Genomic DNA, 14204 nt, shown 5'->3' with positions numbered 1-14204 from the left:
GAGTTGTCTGGTAAAATACAGTTTTAAAAAGAATCAACATGTTTTGGTGTGTAGGCTTCTACACACCAAGAGGAACATGCAAAGTACCAATGTTCCTAACCTGGCAAAATATTTTAACAAAAAATGTGCTATATTTGCAGAAATACATAAAATTGTATTTTCAGGATGCATAATGATTAGCAATAATGAGTCAATAAGAGAAGACATGCCAATAACTTAAGTTTATTAGTCAGTCAACAATATTACAAATATTTAAAAATTACTTAATATAAATAGTTGGCAGCAAACTATTTCATTACAGAGTTAAATTACCAGTACAACAGACAGACTGGAGATTTAGACACCTGGAAGATAACAGTAAAGTTTTAACTAAACTATCTCAAAAATAAAAAATAAAAAGTTCAAGCTGAAGGCAATCACCTAGTGTCCTTAAGCATGGGCTCTTAATTATACAGAATACCCAAAAAATATAAATCAACTAAATTTGCATATCAAAGAACCTTTAATAATTACAATCCAAACACTCCTTAAGCCACTTGTGCCATTCTATACAGAAACTCTGAATTAGAAACTAGTTGCTTTAATAGTATAAAGATTTCAGCTCCAAAAATAATTCAAAATAAAATAAAACTTTAGCAATTAGCGTCATAAAATTATATTTTTCCCACATAAAAATACAAAATGATATTAATGACAAGAATATTACTTCTAAAAAACAAAAACACAAATAAAAGAAAAACAAAAAAAAAGAAACAACAAAATAGAAATATGCATGAAAAAAGTCTCTCCTTTTGTTAGCAAAACACTATCCAAAATAACTACAATCATTTACATCAGTACAAAGATTTCTGGATTTTAAAAAATAGTTGCAATGACAAAAGGGGTATCTTTTCTGACAGTAAAAAATGACACTGTGGATAAAATCTGCAAAATATGCAATGAAAAAAATAAATTTGCATTAAAAAGGTTTACACTGTTTTTTTTTTTATACAAATATTAGAAACAGTATTGCACATCACAACACAGAATCGAGGTTAGTCAGCCTTCCAAAATGTGTTATATTCAAGTTTTCTAGCATCTTTGAGGAGAGGCTTTGTGCAGCCAGATGCGTCAGGGATAAAATATCAAGTGTTGTCCATACACAAATATATAAATGCTAAATGTTTCCTTCTTAACAAAAAGTGTGGATTTTTAAGGTTTTTTTTTTTCCCTCCATAGTCATACACTTGGGCAGCAATATGCACATTGGGGGAGCAAAAGTGAAGCTTTAAAAATATAAAAATACAATCAAAATCAACTAGCAATCTTCTACAAAAATAGTAAAATAAATATGATTTATAAAAAATCCAATACAGTGTTCAACAATTAGAAAATAAGAATTTACTACACAAATACATACACGAAAAGCAGGATTAGAACTTGAAGCAGCACGGACTGCTCCACACAGAAGTGAAATGACAATAAAATGACTTTCTGCCAATCCCCCTTTTAGAATATTTCCATTTCAAATTCCAAAGATTTTCTCTAAATTTTTGGTAGATGGGGGATACATTTACCCCCAAACAATTTCAAATTGAGATTTTGTTTTCTCACTTGAGCAGATGCGCCTCTTTAATTTATTAGTTTAACAAGATTCATGGCAAGATTATTTTCTTCTTAGAAATTCAAAAATAAAAAAAATCGAGGTATTGCAAAAAACGGATGTTAATTAAAACAAGCGCATTTCAAAACAGCTGACTGTCAAAGATTTCTCTCAGATAAAAAACTATAGTGCATAACAAAGTCAGAATTGTTTTGGAGTTAGGTGGGGAGGGTGAAGGTCGATAGAATACTATTAATGATGAAGACCCAGGGAACATGACAGACCAGTTTAAGGAACAGGTAAGGGTACATAAATAAATTAGAAGAAGCACTCTTCAGAACAGTAACAATTTCAAACATTTAAAACGTGAACTACAACCACATTGAAACATCAAGGTGAGACAAGTCACATTGTACAGTACAAAAAAAGCACGCTGTTGACAACCGGTAAGAACGCAGTTTTCATACACAGAAGATTGTCCCATGGGTTATATCTAGAAAAACCCCTTCTTGTCTCTATTCTTTCGGCATTAAATTGGTATATTTGTGGAGTGAAAATATGCCAAGATTGTTTGTTTTGTTTTTTTTCCCCATACTGAAGTATTTGTTGTGGGCTAGTTGCATAACCTCATGGCTTGTTGAGATTTAATTATTTTTTTTTATTGATGTTTAATTTATTTTTTTCCTAGCCAAAACTATTATTCTTTACTGTTGGCTTCTTATAATAAATACATAATCAATATGTAAAAACAAAAATGTGCGATCATTTAGCAGCCTTTACAAATTAATTCAATTTTAAAAAAAAAAAAAAAGTGTGCAGAGGAAACCAATTTCAAAATAAAGTTTTAGCCACGTGTCACTGTTGTCTTGAAGGTAGAGGGGAATTGTTATGCAACTAGCCGTCTGCATTACACCATCTCCATTTTGACTTTAATTTTACTCTAAAGCATCAAGCATTTTATTATTATTAATAGAAATATTATTTGTAACTAGTATGCATCAATAAATAGCATTTGGGTTATACATTTGGTGACTGATTACAAGTGTGCTGGCCATCTTTGGTTTTTATAGAAAGTTTTAAACCATGACGTTTTAAAGTTGGGCAGGGGTAACTATGTGAATGTTTTTTTTGTTTTTTTTTAATACAATTTAATTTTTTTCTCTATGCTACTTCACGTCACAAGTCAGAACCACACACACCAAACTATTGCACGGGGATTACAGTATTACATCCAATCCTTGTAAATTGAAGTCCACTACTAACCAGGACACAAAAATGGCTGCACTTACTAATCTAAAACAAATTTTCATATTGTACACATTTAAGGACATTTGTTTTACTTGATTCACAATTCATGCAAATATGCTTTTTTTTTGCTACAAAATTTGTAAATTTTGCTCATGCTATTGTACCTTGTTTCAAGAGAGCTGTTTTTGTTTATTTATTTTTTTTAATTTTTTTTTATTTTTCATTTTATCTGCAATACCGTATTTGTGATTCGTTAATAGTTCTAGTGCATGCATATGGTGTAGACAGGTAGTTAAACATGCATATTTCACATTCTAAAACTATGGCAGTTTCGGCCATATTGTGCTGCCTGCATTAACTCTGCAATGCAGATTTTTTTGAAAACTTTTTAATCCTGTATAAATAGGTGGCATTACACACAACACCTATATAGCAGCAAAGCTAATACAGCTTATGATTAAAAATGTTTAAAAATAGCTAATAAAAATCAGATTATCTTGAGGTATTATTTCTTGCAAGTCAAAATGGAGAGCGAAAAAAATAAAAATTAAAAAAATCAACCCTATATTTTTTTTTAAAATTTACATACACACTTAAAATAGCAACAATAAAAATAATCTTTTAGTAGCAGACATTTTCCATTTTCACTATTAATTGCTACCTTTGGTAAATAACTGGGGCTGATCTTTTAAGTTAAAAATCCATGTCTAGAAATAAGTGCACACTTCATCCATATAGATATATATATTATATAGCAGCAGACTGTGTTGCCCCTATGCAGAACATTCCCATATCTAACTTCAGCATTACATATAAAAGAACTAGGATAAAAATATAAAAAAACCAACCTATTTTAACATGAAAAGATCAAAGCCTGAGATGTGGGGTTTTGGTGAAAAACAAGAGGCTTTTAGTGTTTTGGCTGCTGATACAGATGCACATATAGAGGGCTGGGGGTGAAAAAGCAGAAGAATGCACTTATTTCTCCTGCATGTCAGTATCTTTAAACACAGTAAGCCGCATGCACCCATCTCTCAGTGAGTGGTAGATAAGCAATTCTTAGTTCCAGCGGAAGTGGATTTGACGAGGGCGGTCTGCTCCTTCCTTCACCAGTGGCTTGTGGAATTCCCGTCCGGCGCGAGAGTGGATGTTAGCCCAGCAAAACTCGCAGTAATACTGCAGGCAAGTGACATTGGCACAGAAAAACGGAGCGAATTTCCCACTGCAGCGGGCTCCCTGGCATTCATCACACATCTGGTCGTCCAGCACGTATGGCTTCACCTCTACCTGGAAGCAGAGGATGAACAGAATTCTAACATGAGTTTTGTCGCGTTTGACTGCCACCCGGCAAAAGCAAGATCCCAACAAGATGCAGCGGTGTATAAAGCCAGTTCCCAAGTGATAAATGCAAAACAAGATCGACCACAGTTGGATTCATATGCAGATAATATGCGGACACGAACTAGATGCCAGAATCTACTGGTCTATTGTTTTATGCCTTTAGAGCAGGCTTGGCTAACATGGGGCACTCCAGTTGTTGTGAAACTACAAGTCCCAGCATACCCTTCCAGCAAAAAGCTGCTATATATTGGCAAAGCATGCTGGGGCTTGTAGTTTCACAACACCTGGGGGATGTATGTAGCTCCGATTTTTTCAACTCGCCGGAAATCGGCAACTTTGCAGCTAAAATTTAAAGCAGCGATGGCTCGTAAGTGCAAGTTTGCCTTTACAAGCCATCGCCGCTTTAAATTTTAGCTGCAAAGTCGCCGATTTCCGGCATGTTGAAAAAAAATCGGAGCTAGATACATTTACCCCCTGGAGTGCCACAGGTTAGCCAAGCCTGCTCTAGAGTGTAGACTGGACTAGGCTACATCAAAATGACAATATGCCAACCGTATATGAAAGTCTGGAGTATGAATTCTGCATGTTCCGATTGAAGATTGATGTAAATATTGGACAAATAAACCTACATCAAGGGTCAGTGTTAATTTTACTATAAAGTGTATTCTGAAATCAAGTTTTGTAGATTCATCAGTTTTTAATGAGAGCATTCGGCTTTCTAATATATTGGTTACTTGGTGTTGCTGTGATGTAGGAGTCTCTCCAACCACCAACTAGAGGTGGCCAGAGAGAAATGTGACTGGTTGCATCCATTAAAGCATCTTAAAATCAGATGAGAATTATTGTTTAAGTGTTTATATCAATTACAGAAAAAGAAAAAAAAAAACAAAACAAAACAAAAGAAAAAAAGAAAAGAAATCCTACATTAATAGGGTATATTTTATCCACAAAAGCCAACTTTGATAAAGAAAAACCCAAAAATCTACTTGTATAATCAAGGGGTAAATTTATCAAGCTGCGGGTTTGAAAAAGTGGAGATGTTGCCTATGTCAACCAGATTCTAGTTATCATTTATTTTGTACATTCTACAAAATGACAGCTAGAATCTGATTGGTTGCTATAGGTAACATCTCCACTTTTTCAAATCCGCAGCTTGATAAATTTACCCCCAAGACAATTTATCATACCATATTTGAAGCCTCCAAACTGTACAGATCACTTTTTGGCAAGAAGACTGCAAGCCGATAACCCAGAACTATAGCGTTTGAGGTATCTGTGCACTATATATATCACTATATAAGTAGTGAGCTATTTTACAAGACAGTTATTACCGTTCCATCCTATACATCTATAAGTGCAAAACGTCTTCTACCCAAACCAAAAAAATCATTGAGCAAAGATGGTTAATTCTAAATGTACCAGCAATATCACAGAAGCATAGAAAGCTATACAATCTTATAACAGTCTGCTTTCAGATAACTACCACTAACGTTTTAATGTACCTGTACTAAACACTAAGATAAATGTGTGTGTGTGGGGGAATAATCACTTACTCTTTTATCGATATCCCCATGCTGCAGCTGCACAAATCGAGCACTGATAGCCGCAATGTAACTCTGCTGATTAGAAAATGCAACACGTCCTGCACCTTTGGGGTACTTCAATTCCGGATCTGTATCAATTCCCGCGTAGCAAACTCCCCCATAGAGACGATCCATAATCATGGCCAGTTCCACTACAGGAAGGACAAGCACATGGTTAGCACCAGACACTGGAAAGTGTTTACACTCTTAGCGGATTTAAGAAATTGCAAACGTTTTAGAGTATGTGGTTCCATCTTCAGGTCAACAGAGCGCTAGAGTCCTAAAGATGCTTCTCTTTAGAAGGCATTAAACAAATGAACATGATGTATTGAAACCTCACTTAAGATGCAACAACATTTCGTTTCCTTGACAGTGTTTTCACCTGTTGTCTGAACACTGTTTAGAAGAGTTGTATAAACAAATATTTAACGTATTTATACCGCAGAGCTTTGTTACACTGCATAATGACTATGTTTAGAGAATGTGTGGGTGGAAGACGACAGATCATTAATATATTCAGTGCTACAGAGTTATAATGTGTTTTCTTTTAGAAGGATGCGGGATGATCTGGCCAGAACAAGGGTAGTGACATATATGGCCGTTTTACTCATACCGGCCTATGTATCTCAAAGGTGTTTTCTCTCATACAATTTGTTCAAAAAAAGTGGAATGACTGAATACGTTAGAATCTAGAGAGACGTACGTCTGCATTATTCACCATTACACTGTGTATAATTACAGCCTGAGCAATCTAAGGTTTTACATGGCACATAAAGACAAACGGCAACCAGATTATACTGTCCTTTCAATAGATACAGAGGAGGCTATTTTGGTCAAGCAGCACTTTTTAAAAACAAACAAAAACAAACAAAAAAAACCCCAAAAACAAAAAACAACAAAAACCTCTTACCAGCTCTCAGTGGTCTGGGAACACCACCCACGAATATTGTTTTTCGGGGATCAAGGGGTTGTGACCCATCCATCACAAAGTCACTGTCACTCAAATTCCAAGGACGAATCTGTACCTATTCCAGAGAAGTTATGGCAATGTTACCACCGGGGTTGTCTAATACACTGCTAAGCAACCACATTTAGTGCTAACACGTTTTTTCTGCAATATAATAAACTGTTCTATAATAAACTTGTAGTCTGTAATATTTATACACAATAGAACAATGGTTACATAGTAATAAATGAAGATACATTTGATTGATTTCAAGTTTGTAAGTGTTGTAGATCCACAATACCTTCTGGTTTGTTCTTTAAATGTACGAGTCACGTAACTAATATGTATAACTTCACTTGTGTAGTGCCACTCAAACCACAGCCTTACGCAAGCGTTTCTCCAGCCTTCAGGAGCCACTAAAACAGCAAGTATCCACTTGTTGGATGATTTACAGAGCGCCAGTCACTTATTATAAATGTGCTTCCTACAGTAGATGTGGAAAATTACATAGGGCACAACTAGAACAGTCTAACCGTGACCTCACAGTCAGATGTGGGAGTTGTCCAACGTTATTTACCAGCTGGCCAAGGGCTGTCAACCGAATAAGCCCAATCAGACTTTTTGGGTCCATACACACTACAATTTGACCTAGCTGGCGGACAAGATTACGTTGTGTATGAAGTCAACTTTGGTTCTCAAGAGGATGACACACTCTAGTAGTAGAATAGGAAAGTGGTTCCTGCTCCAAACAGTTTGCACTAACAAATTAAAATGATATATGGTGTCAATAATCCTATTGTCACCTAAAAGACCAGATTAGAGTCAGAGCTACGTCTTCACGCCACCTGTACTGCATGCAGAAGGAGGAGATGCATCCTAATTTATATATATATATATATATATATATATATATATATATATATATATATATATATATATATATATATATATATACACACACACACACACACATATATACATATTTATTTATATATATTATATATAATCCCCCCCGACATGCTGGACCATGGTCTCAGAAACAGCACATATCTATTTATCCAGAGTTGTAGAAGTGAAATTCCTGCATCATTAACAGCTCAACTTGTACTTCTGGTTCACGCTGTTAAATTCCCCGTCCCCTGACAACCATTTGTTTTACTCAAAACAAACAAAAAAGGCAGCGTGATCAATATGCAAGGTAGAGAACAGCAAAAATAAATACAATCCATCAATACTGAACGCTAAGCCTTGTAGGGATGTGTTTCATCTCCCTCTCCTGGGTAAATATATTTATATATTTTTCTGCAACTTTTTAATATATTCCATCCACTGCCTGGAGAAGACTGTGTTCACTTACTGGCTTGTCCTTGATGGTGGGGCTGGACACACACAGATACAGCTTTGAGTCTTCTTCAATACAGGCTTCAATAAGTGCTTGAACAGAACTTTCTTCTTGAAAGAGAAGAAATGCATAACCTACAGCATAAACAAAAAGATAAAAATTATCATACTTTTATTAATAATAGAAATAAACTCGTATTAAGCCAATCTTGTCTCATACTATGTAATGTAGTCACTGTCCGGATGCAGTATTTCATACAGTTGACAAATTTGAGTGTGCAGAGTAAAATCACCCCTTTATTTTTAGCCCTTTGATGACTGACTGCCTTCACTGTGGCCAAGCGCCCAACCCATTTATTCATAGGCGTTTTCAGTATAACTTTCAGCTAGGTCACATAGAAACATAGAATCTGTCGGCAGATAAGAACCACTTTGCCCACCTAGTCTGCCCATTTCTTAACCTACGGTAGCCTCAAACCATATTTGATACTTCGTTCTATGTAAGGATATCGTTTTGTCTATCCCAAGCATGTTTATATTGCTGTACTGTATTACCACCTCTGATGGGAGGCTTTTCCCTTTATCCACTACCCTTTCTGTGAAGCAGTTTTCCCTCAACATTTCCTCTAAACCTACTTCCCTCCAGTGTCAGTCCATGTCCTCGTGTTCTAATATTTCTCTTCCTTTGAAGAATGTTTCTCCCCTGCACCTTGTTAAAACTCTTGATATATTTTACGTTTCTATCATGTCCCCCCTTATTCCTTCTCTGCTCCAAACATTATTCAGAACCTTTAGATGCAACAGAGAGGTATGTACCACTGATATTAATGGTTAGTGTAAGTAGTTATCCGAATGCGATCACCATGTCATGGTAGATAAGCGTTCACAATTTAATAAAAATCTGTTTCATGTCATGGTATGTTATTTATTTGACATGATCCCATCAATGTACAGCATTATGTAATGCCAGCATGCTATAAATAAAGGAATATTGACACACATACATACAGTGGTCGAAGCAGACATTTAGAAGTGGCGGCATGGAAAATGTAATGGGAATATAAATAAATGGAATTTGATAATTTTACAATGAATGCACTAGGAAAAGTGGTGATAAGACATAGGCTAAACACTTTATGTACATTTTGTTCTTATTCCAATTATTTTATACTTGGCTATAGTTCATACCCAACATCTGACATCTTCGCATGGACTACTGACTCTTTACTATTTCCTATAATCCTCATCTAAACTAATTAAAATAAAAAGTTAACCCTCAGTATTCAGTATCCGGTTGCTCATTTTATTCTACAGGTGCTGTTTTTCCTTAATGTTTTCCACATTCCGTTCTCTCATTACTTCGGATGATCAGAGTGTACTGCCTCGCCTACAACTGTCCCTCTTATCTGCTCCTCAGCACATGTATTCCTTCTATAGAACCGTAAAAAACCTGTTCATTTATGACAGCCAGTGACAGGAGACGTACTGAGAAACTGCAGTAACATGTATCAGTGACTCGCATCACCAATTTGCCAAGCAGGAGACGCGAAGGCACAAACTCAAATTTAACTTAGTATTAAAAAAATAATGTAATTTGCGTTTCCCTTTTACTATAACAAGAACCAATATATACTAGTTTGTATTCTGAATAAAGTAACTGAAAACTTTACATGGTGTTAAGTCTGTGCATAAAATCAAAACTGTTTTTCCTAATCACCGTACTACAAAGCCTGCAGCTGTCCACTACAGGGCAGCTTAAAAAAAAAAAAAAAAAAGGCCACAGGGGTCAGTTATTTATAAACTTAAAAGTTTAATATACGCAGCAAGTCCCTGAACTACAGGTTTGCAGGGATTATTCAAATACTGTCACTCAATCATACCACTAGATATTTCCTGGATGCAAAACACCAGTTTGCTTTCCAGAGTGAAATAAGAAACCTTGGATATACAGCCACGATGTGTCTCAGAAGGCTGGTAGTAAACCGGCTTCATTTAAAAGCTGTCCAAATACTCAAAGCTTTCAAAAAAAACTTAATATACAAGAGAAACACATTATGACACCACAGTTATTCGAAAATAACTAAACAGGAATCATCCCCCATATAAAATAATGAATAAATTACAACATTATGAGCATACCTGGTTAATTGTGCAATATTTATTGTGTGTGCTACTTTCCTGAAACGCAGATGGTCATTTCAAAAGAGGAAAATCTACTTCACCTGATCATTTCATAATAAACCATATTTGCCAACTTTATGTTATTGGCATCCAGGACATGTTGCGGGAGGGCGGAAAGGGGCAGCGCAATTTGCGCCATTTTGGTCTCCTCCCCACAACAAAATGCTGTGGGGGCGGGGTCAAAATTATGTGATTCCTCACGAATCGCGTCATTTTGGTACCAGATGGCCAGGATGTGGGAGACTTGTCTACTGTCCCGGGAAACCTACTCGGAATTTGGGAGTCTACCTGGCATCCCAGGAGAGTGGTCATCTCTCAATACATATATTCAATACTGGAGGATGATTATTATATAAATGTGGTACTGGCTGATACGTGGGCTTTCCTATCTCAGGGATGTCAATGATTCCTAGGTAAATTGATAGGCTACATTGTCACGGTTATTGATGTACCCAGTTTCGCGTACCAGTGCCAAAATCAGATTTTAATCTGCAAAGTGACATTACGGAAATGAGATATAGGTAAGGAATGAGCGCATATTAGAGGCATCTCTTGCTGTGCGCAGGTGTGGTGCCCGTTACCACTCTACTGAAGGACTTTATTTCTCCACCAGCCCCTAGCTTGCGGAGGTTGAGCGTCATCCTACAGGGACGCATGAAGCAGTATTTTAGGCGAAAACCAGAAGTGTTGTGTAATAAATATTAGGTGGTTATAAGGAGGTCAGAAATTTGATGCAATATTTGCACAGTGGCCTCATCAGCTTGTAACGCATCTTTGCACGCTTAGGTGCACTTATAGTTTACGGGGGTATCTCCCGTGAGCACAGAGTGGGCGTGTACCTAGAGTGCGGGGCGGACCATCTAGATGTTTTGTGCTACGTATATAAAATAAAAGGTTACTGTGTGCAGGCACTGGGTTCACTTTGTTTGCATTTTACAGACCAACATCTCACATTAAATAATTTTACACATGTGAGCACTGAAAGTGAAAATAGTGAGGTGTTATGTCTGACAGAAATTCATATTTACAAAGGCATCGAGACCCAATTGGTTGCTATTGGTTACAGCACCTTTTTTTTTTTTTTGCAGTTACCCGTTTCATAAATGTCCCCCAGCGCTTGTTTACGACAAACTAGAGCTGCTTTTTAAAATGAAACAAAAAACAAGAACATATGACTCACCTTTTGGTGGAAAGTAGGATTTGCTTTCTGCCTTGTGCGGCCAATCTACCACCAGGGGGCCAAACCGGCGAAAACTGGCAGTGATCTCGTCTGGATGAACAGGGATGAAAAAGCTTTAGTTATTTAAAGCTCACATTTAATATAGAATGTAACAAAGGTTTCATTATAGAAACAGTAGCTGTTAAAACGGACAAAAATCAAAGAAATCTTTTATAAAACATTGGGGGGGGGGGGGGGGGGTTAATTCCACACAGGGTCCTTTAGGAGAGCCTAGAGGGATATTTGGTGCCTACAAACAGAATGCAATGCGGTCCAAACTGAACTAGACAGATTTAATCATCTGTATTGCTAAATGATCGGCTTGCTTGTGAATAACTCAGATATCAGACATTTGATTCTTCCTCTTCTCTCCAGTGACAGATCTAATGATTCTCAGTTCTTTATCAGCTTACTCCCTTCCAATATTTACCTCCAGATTTGTTTTATAGTTCCCCCGATGGACCAAATCAGTACCCTGTAATTATGGGCTGGCATCTCACCTTCATCTATATCGGGTGGAAGACCCCCGACAAACACCTTTCTTGAAAAGCGCTCAATCCTCTCGCCATTCTGATGCCCAGAATAGCAATTGGGAGAATTCAAGACGCCGACTTGGTCGTTGTGCCCATCGTCCAGCAAGCCGTCGTCTATTGGGAACAGAGAAGAGCGACCTGTAATGAACAAGGAGAAAATAGTTATGGGGATGACACATCAGGAACATGCTTAGAAACAGGAAATCAAATTAAATGTGAAGTTACAGCTGTTCCTGCTCCTTCCGCTATCTAATGCTCAGGATAATCCGATTTACTACAGGTTGTCTTATTCCCAAATACTGCTAAACAGGGTGCACATAGAATAGCAGGAGACGAACAACAATAAGGTACTCAGACCATGGTCAAAGGCACCTTAATACAGTAATCTCCTGAATGAGCTAATGGTTCATTCATCTCTACCAATTTCTCTAGTGTATAAAACAATCTGGTTGGTCTGTATAAAACAATAATTAAAAACATGTGTAGAAACCACTAATCTATTCCACAGTACATCTGCATCTACTCGTACAGTGCGGACGTTAACGCCAGCAAGAAAGGGGCTTTCTTCACACACGGGTGCTGGAATCAGTAATACTTTACAGGCTGCTCCATGATAAGGTTAATGAACCACTGATGAAAATGCAACTGCAGAACCCAGTTTTATGGCTTTCAATTACATTTCACCTGAAAACTCCATTATACTAAATCAGGAGGGACACTTTTAATACAAAAGGCGGCCATAAATCAAATCTTCAAAATGGTGCAGAGTTGAAGCAGTCAGCATTATAATAAATGCAGAGACTTCATTTTAACAAGACATTAAACACAATGAGATGCTGGGATGTTGATGTGAATTGCCTGATTGAGAGAGAAATTACATTTTGATAAATAACACAATGCCCATTTTATGTCAAGGAATCTGCTTACAAGGAAAGTCCTGCAAAGGCGTTTGTCATTTAAAGTGTACGTACTGCCTACACACAGTGCTGAAACACCATCAATGAGAGCGCAGCCTATCAATGCACCACACCTAGCGACATTACTGACTCAGTGAGGTCACTGGCTTCTAGTTAAATCAGAGGCGGAACTAGCGAGCTGTGGGCCCCGATGCAGGGAGGCGGGAACCGGGGCCCCAGACCCTCTGCATCTTCATGGGCCCCTATGCACCAATAGTAGTTCTGCCACTGAATTAAATCGATAGACTGAAATGTCAAATAGCGTAATTTTGTGCCCTGCACCCCACGTGGCAATGACACAATCACAGGGGGTGGGCCAATGAACGGAATTGCAGCAGCATCATGCCCCCTTCCCCCCCCCACCCCCAAAGATGACACAGACCCTCCCTCCAGGATCTCCCAGAGTGGTTGTTAGAATTGTTAGAAAAAGTAGTTCAGAATGAGTTTACTATTTATTATTAACAGTTATTTATATATAGCCTACATATTACGCAGCACTTTACGTTTTATATTTAATCATTCACTCCCTGCCCCAGCGGAGCTTCCAATCTATATTTTCTTCCACCAGGACACACACACACACACGATCATTTCTTTAGCAGACAATCTACAAGTATGTCTTTGGAGTGTGGGAGGAAACTAGAGCACACAGGAGACCCATGCCAACACAGGGAGAACATGCTAACACATAACCCCAGTGCTGTGAGGTAACAATGCTAACCTCCGTGCCACCTGGCAGCACACTATAGCGGTAAGTGTCGACGCACATTGTATGTGAGGTCTACTCATCTCTAGGGAGGAGTTTTCCGAAACTAAAAGTGCACATAGGTGCGCAGAGGTGGAGAGATCTGTGCAAAAGTGCTACGGTCACATCAAAAGTCCAACCTCCTACAAATTTAGAACCACTCCTATAATGAAATACATATTTTCAGTTTGTGTGCTCGATTTATCCTGATGTATGGCTTAAATTAACCGTGAGGGGACATTAGAGCGGTCTTTAAAATATGCGTCACTTGTGTGTGCATAAAGCTTTGTTTTACTAAAGTGCCCTTATAAACCCACTTCTCTGCCAAAGTGCAACTACCTGGAAGACACATTAAAAGAATAGGACAAGACCCAAAGACTGCAATATAAAGTCCTATTACAAGGTGGAACTGGCTGTATTACACTCTGCACAGAAAGGAACGTCCCCAAACATTGTGCCCTATCCCCCCCTTTACCTCAACACTCTCACTTCTCTCATCAGCAGGTATAATGTAGGTGCACGGCATTAC

At 37.5% G+C, this 14204-nt stretch overlaps 1 protein-coding gene across 4 annotated transcripts in view; it reads right to left on the bottom strand.

Annotated features, from left to right (window-relative positions):
* Nucleotides 1-206: 206 nt before the first annotated feature.
* Nucleotides 207-14204, bottom strand: part of CPEB2 (cytoplasmic polyadenylation element binding protein 2) — a 69641-nt gene continuing 55643 nt past the window's right edge. For all 4 annotated transcript variants that reach the window (XM_075194674.1, XM_075194675.1, XM_075194672.1 and 1 more), the window contains 6 exons: nucleotides 11942-12112; nucleotides 11403-11492; nucleotides 8058-8176; nucleotides 6665-6779; nucleotides 5725-5906; nucleotides 207-4117 (listed from right to left, as the gene is read on the bottom strand). In XM_075194674.1, coding sequence (XP_075050775.1) covers nucleotides 3890-4117; nucleotides 5725-5906; nucleotides 6665-6779; nucleotides 8058-8176; nucleotides 11403-11492; nucleotides 11942-12112 — 905 coding nt within the window. In that variant the 3' untranslated portion in view covers nucleotides 207-3889. The remainder of the gene's footprint in view (nucleotides 4118-5724; nucleotides 5907-6664; nucleotides 6780-8057; nucleotides 8177-11402; nucleotides 11493-11941; nucleotides 12113-14204) is intronic.

This window comes from Mixophyes fleayi, chromosome 1 (assembly GCF_038048845.1).
Source record: "Mixophyes fleayi isolate aMixFle1 chromosome 1, aMixFle1.hap1, whole genome shotgun sequence".
Taxonomy (NCBI): Eukaryota; Metazoa; Chordata; class Amphibia; order Anura; family Limnodynastidae; genus Mixophyes; species Mixophyes fleayi.
The sequence above is the reverse complement of the archived record's forward strand: the minus strand, read 5'-3'. Positions and strand labels throughout refer to the sequence as shown.